The sequence below is a fragment of the Petaurus breviceps genome, unplaced genomic scaffold, assembly GCF_028583685.1.
Source record: "Petaurus breviceps papuanus isolate PSGF00001 unplaced genomic scaffold, PetGlider_PUasm1.0 523, whole genome shotgun sequence".
NCBI lineage: Eukaryota > Metazoa > Chordata > Mammalia > Diprotodontia > Petauridae > Petaurus > Petaurus breviceps.
In genome coordinates, this window is record NW_027186356.1 from 4,606,551 (window position 1) to 4,629,317 (window position 22,767).

The 22,767-nt window shown below is 41.3% G+C and overlaps 1 protein-coding gene across 2 annotated transcripts in view; it reads right to left on the bottom strand.

The window, feature by feature from the left end:
• Positions 1-22,767, bottom strand: part of LOC138172369 (cytochrome P450 4F3-like) — a 57,612-nt gene that overhangs the window by 5,163 nt on the left and 29,682 nt on the right. For both annotated transcript variants that reach the window (XM_069102132.1, XM_069102131.1), the window contains 4 exons: positions 21,054-21,198; positions 3,322-3,375; positions 2,710-2,837; positions 1,850-1,971 (listed from right to left, as the gene is read on the bottom strand). In XM_069102132.1, the coding sequence (XP_068958233.1) occupies positions 1,850-1,971; positions 2,710-2,837; positions 3,322-3,375; positions 21,054-21,159 (410 nt within the window). In that variant the 5' untranslated portion in view covers positions 21,160-21,198. The remainder of the gene's footprint in view (positions 1-1,849; positions 1,972-2,709; positions 2,838-3,321; positions 3,376-21,053; positions 21,199-22,767) is intronic.

Here is a 22,767-nt window from a genome sequence, read left to right on the forward strand (position 1 = left end):
CCTTTCTAACTGAAAGTCATAGAATCTGAAGACTGGGTTTCAAATCCCACCACCGACATTTCCTGACTATGTGACCTTAGGGAAATAACTTAATCTCCCCTTTTTATCTTGCTCTTATGCAAAAAGAGTTTGCAATTTCATGTACAGTCATCTTCCCCCTCCCCATCCCTCCCCACCATTCTACTATGTTATAGAAATGCCTGTTTATTTTTTCCTTAAGTTTGGTGGGAATATGAGTAGGTTGAACTATATGACCTCTGAGGTACCTTCCTGCTTTTCCTTTATGATCAGGATCTTACATTCCTCCTTGAAAAATCTACACAAACAATAAATGCAAGACAAAAGGGAAATGGACAAAGGAACAGATATTGACATGAACTATTACTATTTTCTAGAGAAGGCTTATTGATTCAAACCAGTCACCATTCTGAGAAGAGGAAAATACCTAGATATTGCTTTGGCTAGTAAAATCCTTGCTAAGTGGAGAGGTAGGGCAGCCAGGGTAAAACCCATTTTGAGTATGGGTAGTAAAAGATGATTATCAGTGTTATTATTTCATGTGGAAAAAAGTGTTAGAAGAAAAATTGAGTTTACAGAAAAATTGGAAGGAAACCCATTTGAGCTAGATCATCTTGAGAGAACTTAAAGAGGAAACTAGAATATGACAACAGATAAAAAAATATAAAACATCTCTCAAGATTTATACAGCATAGTTTTCTCTATCAGTGACAGAATCACTAGATCTAGACACCACATTTAAATCTCACAATCCTCAGTATGTTGAATGAAAGAGTAAAAATGCTGTTAAAGAAAACAAAGAAAGGAAAAGCAATTGGTCCTTGCACAAAGGAAGCAGCACACTTTGTAGGCATTAAATCATTTCAGTCTTTTTTTTCTGTCAGGTCTAACTCTTTGTGACCCCATTTTGAGTTTTCTTGGCAGAGATGGTTGAGTAGTTTGCCATTTCCTTCTCCAGTTCACTTTATGGATGAGAGACCTGGGACAAACAGGTTTCTTGACCAGCTCACAAAGTTAGTAAGTCTCTGGAGCCATATTTGAACTTAGGTATTCCTGACTCCAGCCCTGGCACTCTACCCACTGTGCCACCTAGCTTCCCCATTAAAGGATTGATTACCATTAAAAGATATTTGATTGAATAGGGCAAAATGCACCCTTAAGGTTTTTCCTACCAAAAGTCCTCCCAGGCTTTCCTTCTTCTGCTGCCTTTGGAGAAATGAGCTTATCATCATTCCAGATATAGATATAAAGAATATAGAGATGGACAAGCATATAGATGTAGATGATAAAAATATAGATAATATACACATGCATGTATGTGTGTATGTATGTAAATTTTTTTTTACTTAACATGTGGTTGAACATACCCAAGTTCTCCCATGACTCATACTCAGGTCCTTCTCCAAGTTCCCTGAGTTCTCAGAGGGGTATCATAGGTATTGGATCATAAATTTAGAACTAGAAGAGACCTCAGAGGTCATCTAGTCCAACCCTCTCATTTTATAGATGAGAAAACTGAGTCTCAGGGAAGACTTAAACAGCTCGCTTAAGGTCACACCAACAGTAACTAAGAGGACTGAGGTTAGAGCCCATGCCATCTGACTCCTGATCCATTCTACTTTCAATGGCCCTACCCTGCCTCTAATTTCCAGGCAGTCATGTATGTGGCCCCCAGTTTCCACATTAGATTTAAGTTGTTCTACCTTCCCAATCCTTCCAGATCCTGTCTTCAACACTGCGCATCCCCTCTGCTCCAGAGTTCTCTCTTCCCTTACCCCCTAAAGCTGTCATTTTTTTCATCCACAGAGCCCAGGGCTAGGCTGTGACTCACTCCTGGCAGTTGCTGTTGTGACTGAAGATGCATTTCTGCAGGCTATCCAGGGTCATGAGGCTGATGTGTTCAAACATGTTGAGGTAATCGCTGCCCTCAGAACACAGACGCCTCCATTTTGCCTGAAAAAGAGAGACAGAGACAGAGAGAGAGACAGAGACAGACAGAGAGACAGAGACAGACAGAGACAGAGAGAGAGAGAGAGAGAGAGAGAGAGAGAGAGACAGAGAGAGAGAGAGAGAGAGAGAGAGAGAGAGAGAGAGAGAGAGAGAGAGAGAGAGAGAGAGAGAGAGAGAGAGAAAGCACATTTGTGTTGGCCTTCTCCCATGATCTGACCCATTGACTCCTGCCTCTTCAGGCACCCAGAAAGAGCAAGGAAGAGATATCTATTTGCTATATGAAGAACAGCAGGGTTATGAGCCATATTGAGAATTTGCTATTTGGATGGAAATATCCTTTTTTTGAGAGTCAGCAACTGAGAGCTAGTCCCAGGTCAGTCACTGAAACACTGTGTGACCTTGGAAAAGTGACAGTACCTCTCTGGGTCAGATCTTCCTTCCTCATCTGTAAAATGGGGATAATCAGCACTGGATTCCATACCTCCAAAGATATTTGGAAGAGATGAGGTCATGTGTATTGGAAACTGACCTGCAAGGTCCTGGAAGAGGCTCCTGGTTGATGGTAATCATGGACTCTTCCCTACAATCCCAATCCCATCACACTCTCACTAAAAAACATGGATGGGACAATGGCTCCCATGGGCCTCTTGAGGCCCAGCCTGGTCTGGAGGGGAATTCACTTTGTGCAGGCTCAGTCCTGGACAGTTTCCCTCCCAACCTGGCCAGCTCTTCCAAGCTCACATGCATGATGTCTGCACTCTGGTTGAAGATCTTCACATAAGATTTGAGGATGTCAAAGTGAAAAGCTGGGGTCAGCATGCGTCGGTGGTGGCTCCATTTGTCTCCTTTACTCAGCAGTAGCCCATCCCCTGAAGAAAGACCATCATAGGGATCAATCTCCAAGTCTCAGGTCTCAGTCCATTCTCTCTGCTCCCAGAACCAAATGCTCAGCCCTCTTCTCAGTCCTCCATTCCCTCTCCCAACTCTTAGCCCCTAACTCAATTTTAAGTCCCCAAATAAGGTCCTCAACCCTTTACCCCCACCCCCAATTCCATAGTCGTCATTTCATAGACCCTCTTCTCCCAATCCTAGGCCTCCATTTCTGCAGAGTCTTAAGACCCTAAACTTCCCAAATAACAATATTGCCCCAGCTCCCCCAGACAAGGATTTCATCCTATTCCCCCATTGCTTCAAACATTCCAGAGCCTAGCTCCTAGATTCCCCAATACTGGCCTCATCTTAAGCCTCAGTCTCTCATGACACAAATTCCTTAGTCCTCCTGTCCAACCCAAAACACCCTTTGCTTCCTGACCAATGCTTTCTCCCCAGGTCCTATTCCTACACATCACTCACCCAGCCATGGTTCCAAGAAGCTATAGAAGAATCTGTCCTTGGGTGCAACAATGGCTGTAAGAGAGAGATAGATCTTTCAGAAGCCTGACATGACTATGATTTGGGATAAGGGGAAGAACAAGGAGCATATATAACAGTTCTGAGGAGGTTGAAGGTGGAGATGTCAACAAGGGTTGGGGGTCCCAAGCTCTAAGTCAGGTAAGTGACTGGGGTTTTCTTCCTGTATCACTCCCCTTAGTTCACTTCTAAGCCCAGTGTGGACAAGGCAGGAAGAGAAGGACAGCAGAGAATGGAGTGGGTACGGAGGTGAGACTAGGCAGAGGGCAGGAGAAAGAGAGTGGAGATAGTATTATGGCCAAACACACCTAGCTGTACTAAATAGATGCAACTTAAGAAAGGGCCCAGACATGATGCAGAGTACTCTAGATATGGTCAGATTTGACCTAACATTACCAAGAGTCTCAGTATGGTATCAGACACTACCCATTCCAAGACATGAACCATACACAATCTTAACATGAGCCAAGACAAATCATGGATGTGATGTTTTGAGAGGGAAATCTATCCCTCCAAAAAATATGACTCAGAAACTTACCAAGTCAAGATCTAGATACATCCTAGACATGACCCACCCATTCCCCAAGACATGCCCCTATAAATAGCCCCAGACGTATACTTTGGACACTGGCTTAAACACAGGCTTAGACACAATGCACATATGGACTTGGACATGACTTGGATACTTTCCCCCTCCCCACCTTTGAACCTCTGAATTCATTGGTGTTGGGAATTTCTATTTGGAAGCTCTAGAAATCATGGTATATCTTCTATTTGCCTGAAACTTATGGTCTTAGAGTTTTACAAGGCACTTGGAGGTGAAATACTTTGCCTATGATTATGTAGCTAGTATACATCAGAAACTATGAACCCAGGTCTTTCTGACGTCAATTGCAATCCACTATTCATTATGCCAGGTTGCTCTCATGCCCTAGATTAGGTCCTAGGGATATGCCACACATAGGATAAATCTTCCTCACCTACCCAATCCCAGTTGCAAAGATTTAGAGATGATATCTGTGGTTACATGGTCCAGAATTCTATATAGCCCTAATTGGGCCCCCTCCATGACAAACCTATGACACATAAGACATGACTGAGACATATCATTAAGATAAGGGCCAGATGCCCCCATATAAACACTATTCAGACAACTCCTGGTCTTGGCTCTGGATACAATTCTGGAAAAACATGCTAGATACTAGTTTAAATATAGCTCTCATTATAATCTCCCCAATACTGGCTCAAACTCCCCAATAATCTCATCATCACATATGGCTTTGGAGATAACATATAAGAGGTTATAAGGGATAGTCTAGACATGACCCCCCCCCCCGCCAAAACTGAATGAAAACAAATGAAACCAAAACAGATGAACCCAGAGCATGGCCTCCAAATGTGGTACAATAAAGTCCAGATAGAGTCCTAGACAGCCTGAGATATGGCCTCAAAGCATCAACACAGCTCAGATATGACTCTGAATATCCTGAGACACAGCCCGAAACACACCACTAATACATTTCAGACACAACTCAGATACACCCTGGATATGGCCCAAGGAAACCCCAAACATGGCACCAATCCAACTTAGACATGACTTAGGACAGTATGAAACTGGTCCCAAATACACCACCAACACAGTTCAGATACAGCCTAGGTCTGACCCTATGTAGCCAGAGCCCTGGACCCAAAGAATTCACAGGAGACCAGACAGACCCCAGCGTCTAGGGTGCAGTCCAGTCATAGCAGCTGGCTAAAGGAGCAAGATCCAAGGGAGCTCAGATAAACAGGAGATGAGACAAAATTGCCTGAAAAAACACTTTCTATTCCCCTGCTGTTTCTGGAGTCTGATTTGAAAGGATCCTGCTCATTCTTTCCTTCTCTCCCTGTCCCAGGGCCAGCAGGCAGCACAGAGACCTCAGCATCCAAGCCTTTCAGTGGGAAGGGAACAAGGAAGAGTACAGAGGAGGGAAGTCTACCTGAGGCCAGGAGCTTTGATGTAACTGGGGTGTGGTGATGTTAATGGAATTGGAAGATCTTCCACGCCCTTTGTATTGACAAGCTAACAGGTATTTAGCACTTAGTAATTACATCAAGCTCCTGCTAAGAAACAGAAGGTATGAATCCCTGTTGCTGATATAATAGGAAGGGGATGAAACAGGGAGGTGTATAGAAGGAAAATCCTCAGCTGGGAATGGCATATCTTCTTGGAGCCAGCTTTTGGAGACTGGAGCTTCTGCTGACACCTTTCTTCTGGGAGGAACTTCCAAGAACCAGGCTGAGGAGCTACTGTGAGTGAGAGAGGAGGATCCCTGCTTGAGGGAGGCTGTTCTGTTGTGAAGGCTTGGGAATGTGGGTGTTCACTGCTTTAACCATGTGTACTAACTTCGTGCTTACTGTAATGACTTTGGCTTTCTGGTTCTGGGACTCAGTTTTCTGGTATTTGAATAAAGACTTTGATTCTATCCTCCATGTGGAGAGCCTGTTACATTTTGTGATTCACTATACTAGCATATTCATAACCACCATGAGTGTTGTGAATATTGCATTATTGTTACAGGTGGAAGATACATATCACGGGGCACCAGGGCCCAACCCAATCTCTGAAGCTGCAGATCAGAGACTGAGAGCATAGCATACCCTCTTGGGAATTATGTATCTGGGGGAAGAATTGAGAGGGAGGAGTTCACACCTGAGGAGGCAGGAGGAACAAGGGAGCAGGTGGACAGAGGGGATGATTGGAGTCTGGAGGCACTTTCTTCCCTTTGTCTTATATCTCCATCCCTCTCAAGCCTGTTTTCTTCCCCAGAAAAGAGTCCCCAATATGTGCCCTCCCATGAAGCTATGAGTTCTTTCATCTGTGGAGTGAGTGAATATACAGACCATTAAAGGTTGAATATTGAGGCAGAATTACTGGGCATTTGGACCCTTCCTTCTGTCTGAAACCTGATCTTTGCTTTAGCCACAATCCAAACAAGTTCATAGGATCATGGGGCCATGGGGACTTCAGAATTTTTTAGTAATTTTTCAGTTATGTCTGACTTCCCTAACCCCTTTTAGAATTTTCCAGGCAAATATACTGGTGTGGTTTGCTACTTCTTATTTCAGCTCATTTTACAGCAGAGGAAACTGAGGCAAACAGGGTTAAGTGACTTGCCCAGGGTCACACAGCTAGTAAATGTCTGAAGTCAGATTTGAACTCAGATTTGACTGCAAGCCCAGTGCTCTACCCACTGTGCCCCCTAGTTACCCACTTCAGAATTAGAACCCCATAATTTTCCAGATGAAGTAACAGACCCAGAGAGGTTATACAACTTGCCTAAGGTCACCTGGGGAAGGGTTTTGAGGCCAGGTCTCCTTCAGCGTCAGTGATCTTTCCACTCTAATTGACTGGCTCCCCCTAGTGCCAGGCTAACTAACAGTCGCACCAGATTGGGCCAGGCTGAGAGTCCCTAAATTTGCAAGTTAATAATCTGACAGTAAACTTGTATCCATAAACCTTCTTCTCTATGCTGAGCTTCAGATACAGGCTATATTTGTGATTTCATAAGTATAGGGAGGTCTTTTTGACAAAACTTCCTCTATTCATGAAGCTTGGCACCTTCTAGTCTTAGATAATTAGTTATCTAGCTATCCAGAGTTAAATGACAGACAGCTAGAATGGACCTGAAGTGAAACTCGAACCTAGGACTTCTGGAATACCTGCCTACTCTGCCACATACAGGGAATCAGTGTCAAGCAATTTGTTTACATATCTATACTGTTCTTATATTCTCTGTCTGTGATCCTTCTCCTACAACTGGGTAGCCATGGCCTCCTGGCCCTGAATCTGTACTAAGGGAACCTCAGGGAGTATGCTATTATGGTAATGGTAATTTGAAGATCTTCCCTGCCCTTTAAAAGGTCTAAGGGAATTTGAAGATCTTCCCTGCCCATTAATAGGCCAAATGTAATCACATAGAGCCTATGGTGGGAGGAGTTTGCTGAACAGCAGGAGCAGAGCTCAGAGGAAGCTGAGAGTCAGAGCAGTTATATGGAAGGAGGAGAGGATGCAGGCAAGTAGACAGCTAGGATTTGTGAGTGTTTGTGGGAAGGTTTTAGGATGGTGTTGCTCTCTGCAGTGTTATTGTGTATAGGTTTCTTTGTTGCTATGATGAATTCAGCTTTTTGGTGTTGGGATTTGGTTTTCTAGTGTTTAATAAATGTTTTGCTTCTGTCTTCTATATGGAAAGTCTGATATATTTTGTGATTCACAACTATGCTGGCATATTCATAGTAGTTGTTGGTGCTGTGAATATTGTGTTGGTGCTATATTTGGTGACAAAGATGGTAACATTACATTTCAGACCCCTGTTTGGTGGTAGAAGGGCTTTAGAAGAAGAAATGGATATCCCAGGCTGGGAGGATTTACCTTATTCCTCCATAGCAAGGGAATGGGTTAAAAGTACAATCAGGGAGATCACATACAGTTCAGGGAGATAACTGAGGATTTCACTCGGCAGGAGGTCATTGATACATTAATTCGATTCACCCAAAGAATGGGAGAATTGTTAGTGTCTTGGATGGTGAGAATCAGTGATGAAGGGGATAGAGGAGTATTGGTAGATAGTGTGGATTGCTTGACATTTATAGATTTTAGTCAGAATCCTTTTGTGCATCACACTTTTAGGGATCATCATATGCAAGGAGGTAACAATGGAACCAATATGTTAGCTTTAGCTGCCAAGGGATGCAATAAAATGTATCCCACTGATTCTCTGTGGCCTAATGGAGAGAGACCCTGGTAGTTGCTTGGGGCCTGTGTGAGAAAGTTAAAGGAGGAGGTAATGAAGACTGCTATCATGATGGTGTTATAGCCACCATTTTGTGAACTTCCCCCATTTCTCCCATCTTGGGTAAAGTTTGCTTAGGAGACCTGCCCAAACCTGCCAACAAAGCCTGCTTGTCCAAACCCACCAAGACCTGCCCAAATTTACCAGACCTCCCCCTCTCTTTTTGCTTAGTACTCAGAATAGACTTAGGAACTTTTCAGTGGGGCAACAAGCAGATTGCTGGACAACAAACTGATTTCTATCTTTGGCTTCTGTATTTTCCCACTTGCATAATAACTGACTTTTTGTGGGTTTTGTCTTTATAAGCCCCAAGCACACACTCCTCAGGTCTGTTTGATTTGGGTGTGCTTGACTCCTTGCAGCTGCCAGCTAATAAACTCCACCTAAACTTTGTATCTAGTCTCGATCTCACTCATTTGGTTTACAGCATTTGGAGGCCCCAGCAAGATCGTGGTGTTTTGTGTCACCACCATGAGACTAGATCACGGGCAGTTCGACCTCTGGAGAAAGTGAGCTGTCCCTCACTCAATACTTGGGGGAGCCAGGTCCTGAGATATTCCAAGGCCCCAAGCATCAAGTGTGGGTAGCACCCTTCCTTGGACATTGCTCCTGCCCCAATTGGCAAATCGTGGAGCCCTAGTCTCATCCTCTAGAGGTGTTTTCTTATGGTTCTCTGTCTCATGGTTGGGAGTGAGTGGAGGCTGGAAGCAGCTTAACAGCATCTCCCCAGTCCCCTGAAATGTCGGGCAGGGCTATGGGGGAAAGTCAATCAGACTGATAGTCTGTTCTAGTCTGTATTGCTTGCCAGTGGGTCAGGTGTATGTTTTAGTGTCACTATCTGTTCTGGTTGTTTTAATTGTTATGTGCACAAACTGTCTGTTTAGGGATCTCTGCGCAGTTCTTGTTTATCTGAATCCACCTGTCTTTCAAGTCCTGGGTCAAGCTCTTGCTTGGATTTTGGAGGAGTTCCTCTGAGGGAATTTTCCCAAATTATTGTGGAGAGACATCCTTGTTTTCTGTCTGCTCTGTGTCTGTGTAAAAATATCTGAGTCTGCCACCTTGTAAGATTCAAAATACAGCCAGCCAGAAAAGAAAAAAAAAACTGTACCTGGGCTAGAAAGATTGATGGTCTCTTAAAGAAAGGTTGTTGGCAAAAACAAAAACAAAAAATCTCTCTCTTTCAATTTCCTTGGACTCTGTTCAAGTTCTGGAAGGTAGAGAGACAGACAGAAAAAGAAGGGGAAACATCCCCCAAGATTTATCTAAGAGAAAAGGGGTCACTTCACTGATCAAAGAGAGGCATATTTCAAAGCTGCACTTTGGAATAGGACTAGCACTTAACCCTTTCCTGGGTCACAGCCCAGTTCTTCCCAGACTAGGTCTACATCCTGTCATTCTGACTCTGACTGAGCTAAGGCTGCAGTGAAAAGTTAGAACAGTAGTAGTAAATTTGAGTTAACCTCCCCCACCTGGTGAAAAGAACAAGAAGGGGGAGAGGTGCAGCGCTACATGGGGGCCCCACTAGCAATAACCTTAGGTCTCTGGGCACCCTGAAGTCCACTCTTCTAGGTAACCCCTAAATCCGAGTTTTCCCACACAAGGAGTGGTGCCCTCTTTCTCCTTCCTTCCCAAATTGACCACCCCCACAAACAGGTTCTACACCTGTGGAGAGATGAGAAAAGAAGAAGAGGAAAACAAGGTCAGAAGTCAACCAGCCTCAGAACTTGGTAGAACCAGTAATCTATCAAAAATTTTAATATTTGGAATTGTGATTTGGAAAAAAATAATTAATGTGATCTTACTGTTTGTGTTATGGTATTTCTACATTGTAGTAAAATTCTTTTATATTGTAAAACTTGAGTGACCATTGTGACCCAGAAATGGTGTTAAAGAAAGCAAATTTTAATCTGAATTTAGTTGAAACTAAAAGACAATGGAAAAATTTGTTTAAAACCAGGTATGTTATTTTATTAAATCCTGCTAATCCTGTCTTAAAGCTAAAACAAGTTGGCTCTCACTTATGAAAATTGTAAAATCAAAAACTAAATTATTTGGGATTATTGTTAAAACCTAAAACTGATCCCACAGCATCTCTAAGGGTAGACACTTTCTACTCTCCTCCTTTAGGAAGATGGTCAAGGTCACCTTCATGTATAGGGGGTGACTGGAGGCCACATGTGCCAGCTACCATATACTGGGATCCTAAAAATAAAATACGGGAACCCTGAAAGACATTCTGTCAAGGAAAAAAATCAGTATTGAAAATAAAGGACTTGCCATGGACAATGTATGTGACTTTCATCAGGCCATAAGAAGAATATCATGGGGTGCACAGGCAGATTGGCCCCTTCTTTGGGGTCCCTGTTGATTTCTCCTTATTTGTAAACTTGCCAGATTCTGGCATATATAAACAATAACTTGGTTTACTGTGAAATGAAATCTCTTATGTAAGTCCCTATAAACTTTTATTACTTATTGCAACTCCATAACAGTAAAAGCAATTGTATCTAGCCCCAAGCTGTGATTGGCGAGACTTGCCATTTGAGGTAAAAGCTATTGGGACTGCAACTAGTTTTATTTGAGTTTGCATTTAGATATAGTTGTCTGCATCAAATCAGAATCTGAGAGAAATGCCACAATTTACTCAGAGGGAATCCTGCTACAGGTGAAAGTTTGCTTTTGGGAAAAGCCAAGAGGGCAATTTTAGCCTCAATCTAAAACAAGACCCTCCTGGCTCCCATTGTCTTACTTTGAAAAAGAATGTTTTCAAGGGGCAGGGTCAAGACAGTGGAGTAGAAACAGGAATTCCTCAGGGCTCCTGCTTCCACCTCCTCCAATTCATGTAAAAGGTGACTCTGAACAAACTTTGGAACTACAGAACCCACAAAATGACAAAGAGAAGCTAACCTCCCTCTGAGGACAACCTAGGCAGGCCAGCAGAAAGTGGCCAGTGCAGCATGTTGGGAGTCTAGCCCAGCCCTGAGTGAGATGGACATTTTAGCCTCAGGGCTGCTACAACCAGCCACCAGCTGGAGGGACTTCAGATCACCAGCAGCTGTGGTGGTTTCTAGAATTATCAACACATAGATGCTAAGGACAAAGTGAGACATCAGTGCAGTGTGGACTTTGGGAATTGGGTATTCAGGAGTGTGGTCCGGCCTTTACCACTTGGAGGGAGAAGTAGCTGAGGCATGGCAGCCGTGCAGCCACCACGAACTGGCTGCTTCAGAACTCCTGGTCTGAAAACTGTAGGGGGACCAAGCAACCAGTCTGAGGGGTAACCATTCTTGCTTTAACCTGATGGATCTGGATCACTGTCTAGGGTGGAGGTCCTGGAGTGTGTAACCAGTTTGCCAGAGTGTGGGGAGGCTTCAGAGAAGGCATCCAACTGATAGCTGCAGCAGCTGAGAAAACCCCAGTGATTGGGACAAAGTTCTCCTCTCTGGAGGCAGAGTTCTACTGTGGGAAAAAGCTCAAAAGTCAAGTAATGGATTGGCAACATTAGCAAACTAGGGAAGCAAGGCAAGGACAGTGGTCCGACTCTGGATTCCTTTTTTGGGGACAAAAAGGATCAAAGCATGGAACAGGAGGAAGATTTCAAAGCCAGAACTCCTGCACCAGAAGCTTCCAAGAGAAGAATAAGCTGCTTACAGGCCATAGAGGAGCTTAAGAAGGATTTTGAAAACCAAATAAGAGAAGTAGAGGAACCATTGGGAAGAGAAATGAGAATTATGCAAGAAAATCATGAAAAGAGAGTCAACAACCTGACTGAAGAAAATAACACCTTAAAAATAGACTAACTCAAATGGCAAAAGAGGCTCAAAAAGCCAATGAGGAGAAGAATGCCTTAAAAAGCCAAATTTGCCAGATGTAAAAAGAATTTTAAAAGCTCACTGAAGAGAATCATTCCTTCAGAATTAGATTGGAGCAAATGGAAGTTTGTGACTTTATGAGAAATCAAGATACTATTAAACTGTTCCAAACAAATGAAAAAATAGAAGGCAATGTGAAATATCTCATCAGAAAAACCACTGACCTGGAAAATAGATCCAGGAGAGAGAATTTAAAAATTATTGGACTACCTGAAAGCTATGATCAACAAAAGAACCTAGAAATCATCCTCCAAGAAATTCTCAAGGAAAATTGCCAGTGTGTTCTAACCAGAGGGCAAAATAGAAATTGAAACAATTTGAATTGTTTCAGCCAGGAAGAAACAATTTGAATACTGTGGAAACACAATCAGGATAAAACAAGATCTGGCAGCTTCTACCCTGAGAGATCAAAGAACTTGAAATATGATATTCCAGAGATCAAAGGAGCTGGTATTAAAACCAAGAATCACCTACCCAGCAAAACTGAGTATCATGTTTCAGGGGAAAATATGGTCATTCAATGGAATAGAGGACTTTCAAGCATTCTTGATGAAAAAAACAGAGTTAAACAGAAAATTTGACTTTCAGATACAAGAAGCAAGAGAAGCATGAAAAGGTAAACAGGGAAAATAAATCATAAGGAACTTATCAAAGTTGAACTACTTACATTTCTACATGGAAAAAAGATAATTGTAATTTATGAAACTTTTCTCAGTGTGAGAATAGTTGAAGGGAATAGAAATGTGTGTGTGTACATACATACATACATATATATGTCTATATAGGAGGGTATATGGGCATATGAATACATATGTGAGTATGTGTATATATGTATACAGGTATACATAGACAGAGGGTACAGAACCAGTTGAATAGGAAGGGATGATACTTAAAAGGTGAAATTAAGAGGTGAGAGAGGTATATAATGAGAGGAGATGGGGAAAGATAGAAGAGGCAAGGGAAAACTGTTAGGAAGAACAGGAAGGCAAAAGGGAATGAGTCAACCTTATTCTCAATGAATTTATCTTAGGGAGGGAATGACATACACACTAAATAGGGTATCTCACCCTACAGGGGAGTAGAGGGGATAATGGAAGGGAGGGCAGGTTGGGGTGGCAGGAAGTTTGAAGCACCAACTTTTGAAAAGGGACAGGATCAATGTAGATAATAGAAGAAGTGGGGGGTGGGATGGGATGGAGGGAAATATAGTCAGTCTTTCACAATATATCAATTATGGAAATGTTTTGCATAGCTACACATGTACAACCTATATTGAATTGCTTATCTTCCCAGTAAGGGTGAGTAACCAGGGAGGTAGGGAAAGAATCTGGAATACAAAGATTTACAATCAAATGTTTAAAAAATATATTATTATTATTATTATTATTATTATTATTATTATTATTATTATTATTATTTTACATGTAACTGGGAAATAAGATATACAGCCACTAAGGCATAGAGATCCACCATTCCCTACTTGAAAGTTGGAGGGGTGATGGGGGAATATATAGGTGAGGGCAGAATGGGGGAGGGGATATCCAGTGGGATCACTGTTTTGGGGTGTTGGGTTGGGGAAATATGGGGAGAAAATTTGTAACTAAAAATCTTGTGGAAATGAACAATGTAAATGAAAAAATAATAAAAAAAATAAACTACAAAAATATTTGCAGTATTAGAAGTTATAATCCTAGAAAAGATGGTCATTGGTTCTAGCTCATGGAACTCAAACAATATGACCACTTCAGAGGATTCTTTATTCAAACTAATCAAGACCTAGCTGTAATAAATTCAATATGTAACTTTCAACATCAAAAAATAAAAAAGAAAAAGAATGTTTTCCACCTGGTTTTTCCTGAGTCTGGCTATGAAATGGATTTAAAGTGACTCTTATCTGAATTCAAACAGAGGTGTTTGAATTTTTATGTTTTATCCTGTCATGCCTGGCATGTTCCTGCTTTTTCCTTTTATGACAAATTTCTCTAATTAGAACAAGTGGTCAGTAAAAGATAGTAAAAGTATAATGCAGGTATGTGAAATTTTGCTGTTCTCAATCTGAATGTGTGATCATTCTATATCCCAAACAACTTGGTAAATTAATACACAGGCTTGTCATCTGCCTATCTGCATAGTCAAATGAAAGGTTAAATACCTGGAATAGAACATTTTTTCTGAGTGATATGGTAACAATTAGACAAAGGGAAAAGAAGTTTGTGAAACAAAGGTACAAACATAATGTTATTCATTATCCCTTGTACTAAGGCTGGGATACGTCTGAGATACTAAAATGTATGATAGAACTGAGCTATTCAACCTAAAATTATATTCCTTTCTACAGCCTAAATAGTTTAGTAAAAAAGTACTTGGGCTAGTCAACTGCCTGTTACTAGATATATCTGTCTCCTTACATCTTGGGCCCTGCATATTGAATTTGCCTGTCAGATTTGTGACTGTCAGATTACAAGCCAATTCACCTACAGTTGGCAGCAAGCAGGGGATGCCAGTCCATACTCACCTACCATCCCCTGGATGTGATCTATGCTAAGTTCCAGTCAACCTCCTCCTTGGGACCCACTGAGACAGGGACAGATATATTCCCCCTTTTCAGCCTGAAGAAGCTACAGAAGCTGAAACCTTCATCCTTTCTCCCAAATGAATCTGGGTCCCATCTCTTTGTAGGGGGAATGATGGAATCCTAATAAAGCTGCCCCCAGCCCCAATACTTTAACAACAGGTGTGTCCCTGAACTCTTAGTTACTGTCTCTGCTCCCTCTTTGGGCTCCCTCTATTTCTTGACTCCAGAAAGAACGTGGCTAGCATGCCTTCATGGTCTCACAAAATGTGTCCCAGCTTAGATCTTACCATGAGCTGAGTGCACAGGTGGACCTAGACTTGAGCCGCCTGGAGCACTCTATCTCCCAACTCAAGAGACAGGTTAACTCACTGGTGGAGATGGTCCTCCAGAACCACAGAGGTTTGGATCTCCTATTTCTAAAACAAGTAGACCTCTGTGCTGAACTTGGGGAGGCCTGCTGTTTTTAAGCCAACAATTCTGGCATAGTCCGGGAAAATTTGTCACTGTTTCACAAGAACCTAGAGATCAGATGACAGGAGTGAGAAAGTGATGGAAATTGGTACCAGAGTCTGTTTTGAACATCCCCATTGTTGACCACAATGATCTTTGCCTTAGCTGGACCATTCTGCTTCTTGGCCTGGCACTCACTATAGGCCCTTGTTTGTTTTCCCACTTCTTAAAACTCATTCAGTGCCGTATTAACTCAGTCAAGCTTCTCCTTGTAAGGGAAACTAGGCATCAGCCCCTGCATGAGTCACTTTCTATACAATGTCACCAATTGTGAGTCAAGGGTTTGACTTTCAAGAAAAAGAAGTAGGGATTGTTATAATCACCAGTTTGTAAACCTCCCCCATTTCTCCCATCTTGGGTACAGTTTGCTCAGGAGACATGCCCAAACCTGCCAAGATCGTCCCAAACCCACCAGCCCCTTCCTCCCCACCCCTTTTTGCTTTGTACTCAGAATAGACTTGGGAACTTTCCATTGGGGCAACAAACGGATTGCTGAACAACGACCTGATCGCTATCTTTGGCTTCTGTATTTTCCCACTTGCATAATAACTGACTTTTTGTGGGTTTTGTCTTTATAAGCCCCAAGCACACACTCCTCAGGTCTGTTTGATTTGGGTGTGCTTGACCCCTTGCAGCTGCCAGCTAATAAACTCCACCTAAACTTTGAATCTAGTGAAGTAGTCAATGTGCTGAACTTATGGCAGTATATCAAGCTATTAAAACAGAATAAGGAGGACAGTGTCATATGTTCACTGATTCATGGGTGGTAGCCAATGGGTTAGCTACATGGATGCCCATGTGGAAAAATAAAAATTGGGAAATTCATGGTAAACAAGTCTGGGACAAAGAATTATGGGAAGATATATGGGGCATGTCTTTGGTTACTAATTTGTCAGTTTTTCATGCAGATGCTCATGTGGATTTCACCACCCCAGAATGTGAGTACAATACACATGTTGATCAACTAGCAAAGATTGCTACTCAACATATTGTCCCTACTCTGACACCAACTGATGATCTGGTACTAGAAAAATGGCTCTATCACACGGCCAGTCATTTAGGGGTCCAGGCCACACACTGGTAGGCATAAGATTGAAGTATTAGTATCTCATAAGCATTGTTAAAAGGTAGCAGAGGAATGTCATATATGTCAGCTGGAAAAGGAACAAACTGTCCCTCAGGTAGTAACTGGAGATATAGCAAGGGGAAAAGACCCAGTTCAAATTTGGCAAATACCCCTACCCCAAGATAAAGGGTGCAAATTGATATGTTGTAATGGGAATGTAAATTTTAAAGATCTTCCCTGCCCCTAGGCTAAAGTGCACCTGGAGCCTGGTGTGGGAGGCTTGTTTTTCAGTAGATACTTCTTGATTGGCCAGTGAGTCAATAGGGTTGTTACATTCTCTGAGCCAGGAGAAGGCTATATAAGCCCTGATGTGTAGCTTTGTTTTGGGGCCTCACTTTGAGAAGTGTTCTGTGATTTGATCTGGATTCTGGGAAGCTGTTGTTGAGAGCCCCCCCCTCGGCTTTGAAAAACCCAGATGTTGAAACCCAGATGTTGATTGGGTATGGATAAAATGGTTGGACAGTTTGAAATCTGTCTACTTAATCTTTTTCTGTCTTGATAATTCTGTCTATATATTCTGAAGTTCGGGGTGCTGACCTCTTTCCCCTGAACTAGGTAAACGATACATGTTTGACTGATTAAAGTAAGCTTGTTAACCCATTTTGAGTTGTTTTCCTTTATCAAAGCAGATCCAAGAACCTGTGGCGGCATCAACCCTGGGGACACTGGGGTGCTTGCTGCTACATATGTACTTGTGTTGACACCTATTCAGGTGTACTAGTGGCTTGTCCCTATAAGAATGTGATGCAGAAAAACACATGTAAAATTCGGGATATCATAAGTCTATATAATGAAACCCCAATGCAGATTCAAAGTGACAATGAGTCACATTTGAAATGGAAAGAAATGAAGAGACATTGCGAACATAGAATGGATATATCATATTCCATATTGTCCACAAGCATCTGGGTTAACTGAAAGAATGAATTGATTAATGAAAAGAACAGTTAAGGAAGTTAAGGTCCAATAATTCATATTAACATTGGAAGGATAATTTGTTCACTGTTTTATATGATTTTAATAATAGGCCATTTGGAGGAAGTACACCACCAGACAGAATGATGACCCCAAGTCTACAAATTAGAAAACAACAAACACATAAGATCCCAAATATTGAGTATTGGACTGTGAGGCAAGATGTCCCATCACCATATCCAGGAACACCTGGCTCAGAAGGATATGATGTACATGTTTAGAAGACTTTTGGTTGGATAGAAAAGAAATAAGAAAAACTCCACTGGAATATGTATGAGAATCCCCCCAAATCATTTTGGATGTATATTACCTAAATCAGGATTAGCAGCTCAAGGAATATATGTGTTGGCTGGAGTAATAAATTCTAATTATCAAGGAGAAATTATTGTGACATTCCAAACATTTAGGTGAAGAGCCTATACAGTTTTGTAAAAGTGATAAAATAGTTCAAGTGATTATTATTACTTGTGAAACAATACCCCTTGTCAAAACTGACCCTCCTTCCAAAATAACTATCAGAGGAACTGAAGGGTTTGGTTCTATTAATAGAATAAAATTAGGAGCTAAAGTATGGGTAAAGTGGAAGCCAGATGATGTTTCAAAGGCTGCAGAGATTATAGTACATTGGAAAGATAATACTGTAAGTGTTGCTTATCCACGAGAAGATGATTACTAAATTGTACCCTTAATATATTCTACCATGAATGAGGCTATGATAGTGGATTCATGGACTCTAGAAGAATGGCTGACCCTATATACGTACCCTGCTTCTGGTTACTGTCTCCTTGTTTCTTTTTGATATTTTGTCTGTTAAACTTGTTTGCTTCATTTGTTTCCTGCAGGCTTAGTACCCTCCACTTGCAGATGCCTGATCACTTAAGTTGAATGTCACCACTATCTACAACTGTGATGTATCACTTCAAGCTCCAGATGTCAAGAACTGACCTCTTGAATGGGACCTCCTGGACCTGGGGTGGACCAAGCTATGGATGCCAGCTAAAGAATTGACCTCTCAAATGGGACCTCTTGGGGCAGGGACACCTCTACATCCAATTTCAGCAGGAAGTAGCTATGAAGAGACATTTTCCTCTTATCCCAAGATTTTGGGTTCCATTTGTTCGAGGAGGGAATGTTCAAGGGCTTCTTATACTCAATCCCTACCCGAAGACATTGTTTTATGTACTTATTTTCTGCTATTCTTGTTATATTGTTGTAAAGTTCTGTTGACACAAGTTATCCCTAAAGTCCCATTGACCTATATAAGGGACATGGAATATCTTGGGGCTGAATGTAATGGTAATGGTAATTTGAAAATCTTTCCTGCCCCTTAATAGGCCTAAGGAACTTTGAAGATCTTCCCTGCCTCCTAATATGCCAAATTTTATCACATGGAGCCTTTGGTGGGAGGATTTTGCTGAACAGCTGGACCAGAGCCCAGAGGAAGTTGGGAGTCAGAGCAGTTAGATGGAGGGAGGAGAGGATGCAGGCAAGGAGACAGATAGGATTTATGAGTGTTTGTGGGAAGACTTTAGGTTGGTGTTGCTCTCTGCAGTGTTATTGTGTATAGATTTCTTTGTTTCTATGATGAATTCAGCTTTCTGGTGTTGGGATTTGGCTTTCTGGTGTTTGAATAAATGTTTTGCTTCTGTCTTCTATATGGAGATACTGCTATATTTTGTGATTCACAACTATGCTGGCATATCCATAGTAGCTCTTGGTGCTGTGCTTAATATTGTGTTGGTGCTATAGATGCATCCCACTGTATACACAACCCTGTGAAGGAAGCACTATGATCATGCCCATTTTACAGATGATGAAACTTTCACTTTGGACGAGCTCTCATTGTCAGGAAGTTTTTCTTTTTTTTCCTGACATGGAGCCTGAATTTATGTGTTTATAGCTTCCTTCCATTGTCCTCTGGGCTTAAGAAGAAAAGTCTGGACCACCCCCCCCCTTCCATGTGACAGCCTTTCCTATACACAAAGAAAACAATTATAAGTTTTCTGTTCTTCTTCTTGTCTCTTTCCTAGTTCCTTTGACCAATCACATCCTCACAGGAACTCTAGGCCCTTTGCCATTTTGGTTGTCCTCAACCTCACCAATACCATTTTTCAGGTACCCCGACCTGAATGCAATACTCAAATGTGATCCAACTGAGGAAGAATCCTTGGTCAGCAGAGTTCAACCAAGAAGAACCATTTTTCCCCCTAGTCTTGGACCTCATGCCTCTGTCAATGTGCCTCGAATCCCATTAGATTTTTTAGTTACTATATCACAGGACTGAATTTTTTTTTGAGATAAGTTTCTATCTAAAAACATCTCTCTGTCTTGTACTTGTGAAAATAACTATTTGTTACCAAATACAATTTGATCCACAATGAAATTTATTTTATTAAATAACATTCCTGTCTACCAAGATCTTTTTGAATCCTGATGGTCATCTGCCTTGTGAGCTAGCTCTCTGCCTCCATTCACACATACAGACTCCTCCATCCACTTTGGATTTCTAAATGTCCCCATATTTAGCCCTTCTTTCTCATACCAATGTGCATTCGTGTACATTGTCCCACATATGATAAACACATTTCTTCCTGACTTCTTCCTTCCTTTCTTTATTTTATAAAAAATCTTTATTTATTTTTAGTTTTCAACATTCACTTTTATAAGGCTTTGAATTTTAAATTTTCTCTCTTTCTGTCCTCTCTGCCCTTCCCAAGATGGCAGGCATTCTGAGGTAGGCTATACATTTACAATCATATTAAATGTATTTATACCTTTGTTCTGTTGTAAAGAAGAATTGGAATCAAATTACAAAACCATGAGAAAGAAAATAAAACAAAAAAGGAAAATGATATGCTTCTATCTGCATTCAGACTCCATAGTTCTTTCTCTGGATGGGGATAGCACTTCTGGACCTTTTGTTCTTCCAGATCAATTTTGTTATTATTTTTCTATATCTATAAAATAATATTTTGATAGTTTGATTGGCATGGCAAGGAACAAGTAAGTTAATTTAGGTAGAATTGTCATTTTTATGATATTAGCTTGGTCTATCCATGAGCAATTGATATTTTCCTAATTATTTAGATCTGACTTTATTTACATGAAAAGTGTTTTGTTATTTTGTTCATATAGTTCCTGGATTTGTCTTGGTAGAATCCCAAATAATTTTTTTTGTCTACAGTTACTTTGCATGGAATTTATTTTTTTATCTCTTGCTTCTGGGCTTGTTAGTAATGTATAGAAATGCCAATGATATATGTGGGTTTATTTTATATCCTGAAACTTTGCTGAAGTTGTTAATTATATCAAGTGGTTTTTTTGGTTGATTCTCTAAGTATGCTATCATATCACCTGCAAAGATGTATCATGCTTACATGTCTAAGTATATTTTCACCCCTCTCTCCAATTTCCCCTACCTCTCATTTGACAAGGTCTTTATTCTTCTTGAAAAGAAGCACCTTATAATTTCAATTTATTCTTATTCCTTCTATTTATGAGAAGAATAGCCTGAACCTCATAATATTTTTATTAGTTTGAATTGAATAAAATATAAGGTAGACAAGCCAGGTACTATCTCTATTTTACTGATGAATAAAATGAAGTCCATTGAATTAATGAGAGTTGCCTAATATTAGACGTAGATCAGCATAGAAGCTGAAACTAGAAAAGAACCTGACTCCAGTCTGTGTTACTTCCACTGGATCCTCACTCTTTCTTTGAGGCCCCTACCAAGCCAAGGCCTCCCTTTCCAAATTAGGCCCATAGAAAACTAAGGGACATACCTGAGGCTTTAAGCAAGGGAGAGATGACGTGGGGATGGTAGAGTCTGATCACGGGAATGAATGGCCCCATCCAATAGATGTGGACACCATCAAAGAGACGGTTCATCTGCTGAATATAGCGAATACCCTCTTCAGTACCTGGGGCCTGAAGACAACAAGGAAGGGTTAAAAATCTAGACACAAGGGAGTTAGAGCATCTTTACAGAGTGCCTTCTGCCAACTGCCTCCTGGACACTCCAGTTCAGAGAAGGATCTTGATGAAATGAAGTTCTCCTTTGCTACTCCCCTGATACATTCCCTCTTTCCCTCTCCACATTTGTCTCCAACTTCTATCACTTTTCCTTTCCCCTTCTCTCTCCTCCCTCCAACTTCTTTCCCCTTTCTCTTGTTCTTTATGGGCAACAATGTGGATAGAGCACTAGAACTGGAGTCAGGAAGGTTCATCTTCCTGAGTTCAAATCTGATCTCAGATACTTTTGAACTGTGCGACCCTGGGTAAGTAACTTAAGTTTGTTTGCCTCAGTTTCCTCCTCTGTAAAATAAGCTGGAGAAGGAAATAGCAAACCACTCCAATATCCTTGCCAATAAAACCCCAAATTGGGTCATGAAGAGCTGGAGATGGCTGAACAATTTTTTAGTCTAGTGATCAGTGTAGATATATACAATCAGAATATTGGCATGAGCCGCAATATGCTGGGAAAACACCCCTGCCCCTCCCTGATGTGCTGTGCTTCAATGGACTCTAATCACATGAATGGGCTATGATGGAGTCTATCACACAACCTTTGTCTTGTCTTTTTAATTTCGAAGCCCTTCCATTTTTAAAGGAACACGTAATTCTACTCAACAACCTGGGTAACAGAGAAGTGTTCCTTAATCCCCTTTACCTTATTTCCTAAGAAGACCAGACTATACCATGAACATAGATAACAACTATTCTAGAAAGGTCCATGAAAATTCACTTAGTCCTCCATACTTTATGAAAGCAATAACCCCTCTTCTTTGTCACTTTTGAAATATCTCTTTTGAATCCAAAGTCCAGTGGACCTTCCTGGGCTAGGGTAATAAAGAGGAAGACTGAAGTCCTCTATCTCCAGCAAGAGGCCCAACAGAGCCTTATGCTAGCATACTCCTCCCTACTCCCTCTCAGATGCCTAGATTCCTCTACTGGGCTCCATTCCCCCAAACTACAGTAGTATATACACTGGAAATCCCCATTGTATTTTCCTTTCTCTTTTTCTCTTGACCCCAGGGATCTTTCTCCATTATTAATGTCACTATCACACCAACTCCTTTCTCAACATGGATCTCCGTACTTTCAAACATTAGAAATTCTTTCTATTCCACCATCACTAACTCTTTTTTTTTTTGCAAAAAATAGCCTTTGGGACCAAAGTAGGCTCTGCTGCTCTGAGTTTCATCTACCTCTTCCATCCCTCCCTTCACTACACACAAACATACATACACACACACCTGCTATTGGATAAGACCAGACAGTTTCCTTCTCAGACCTGCTCCAAAGATAGAGGATCTGTCTGGAAGCATTCCCAAACCCATCTTCAGAAGAATAAGCTTCACTTTCCTCTAACTACCCACCCTCCCCACTCTTAGCTAGCAGGAACTGGGGAGGCAGGGATCATTCAGAAATGAGGTGATAGGATAGCAAAAGAAAAGAAGAGGAAAAGGGGGGAAGGAGATGGATTAAAACAAGAAG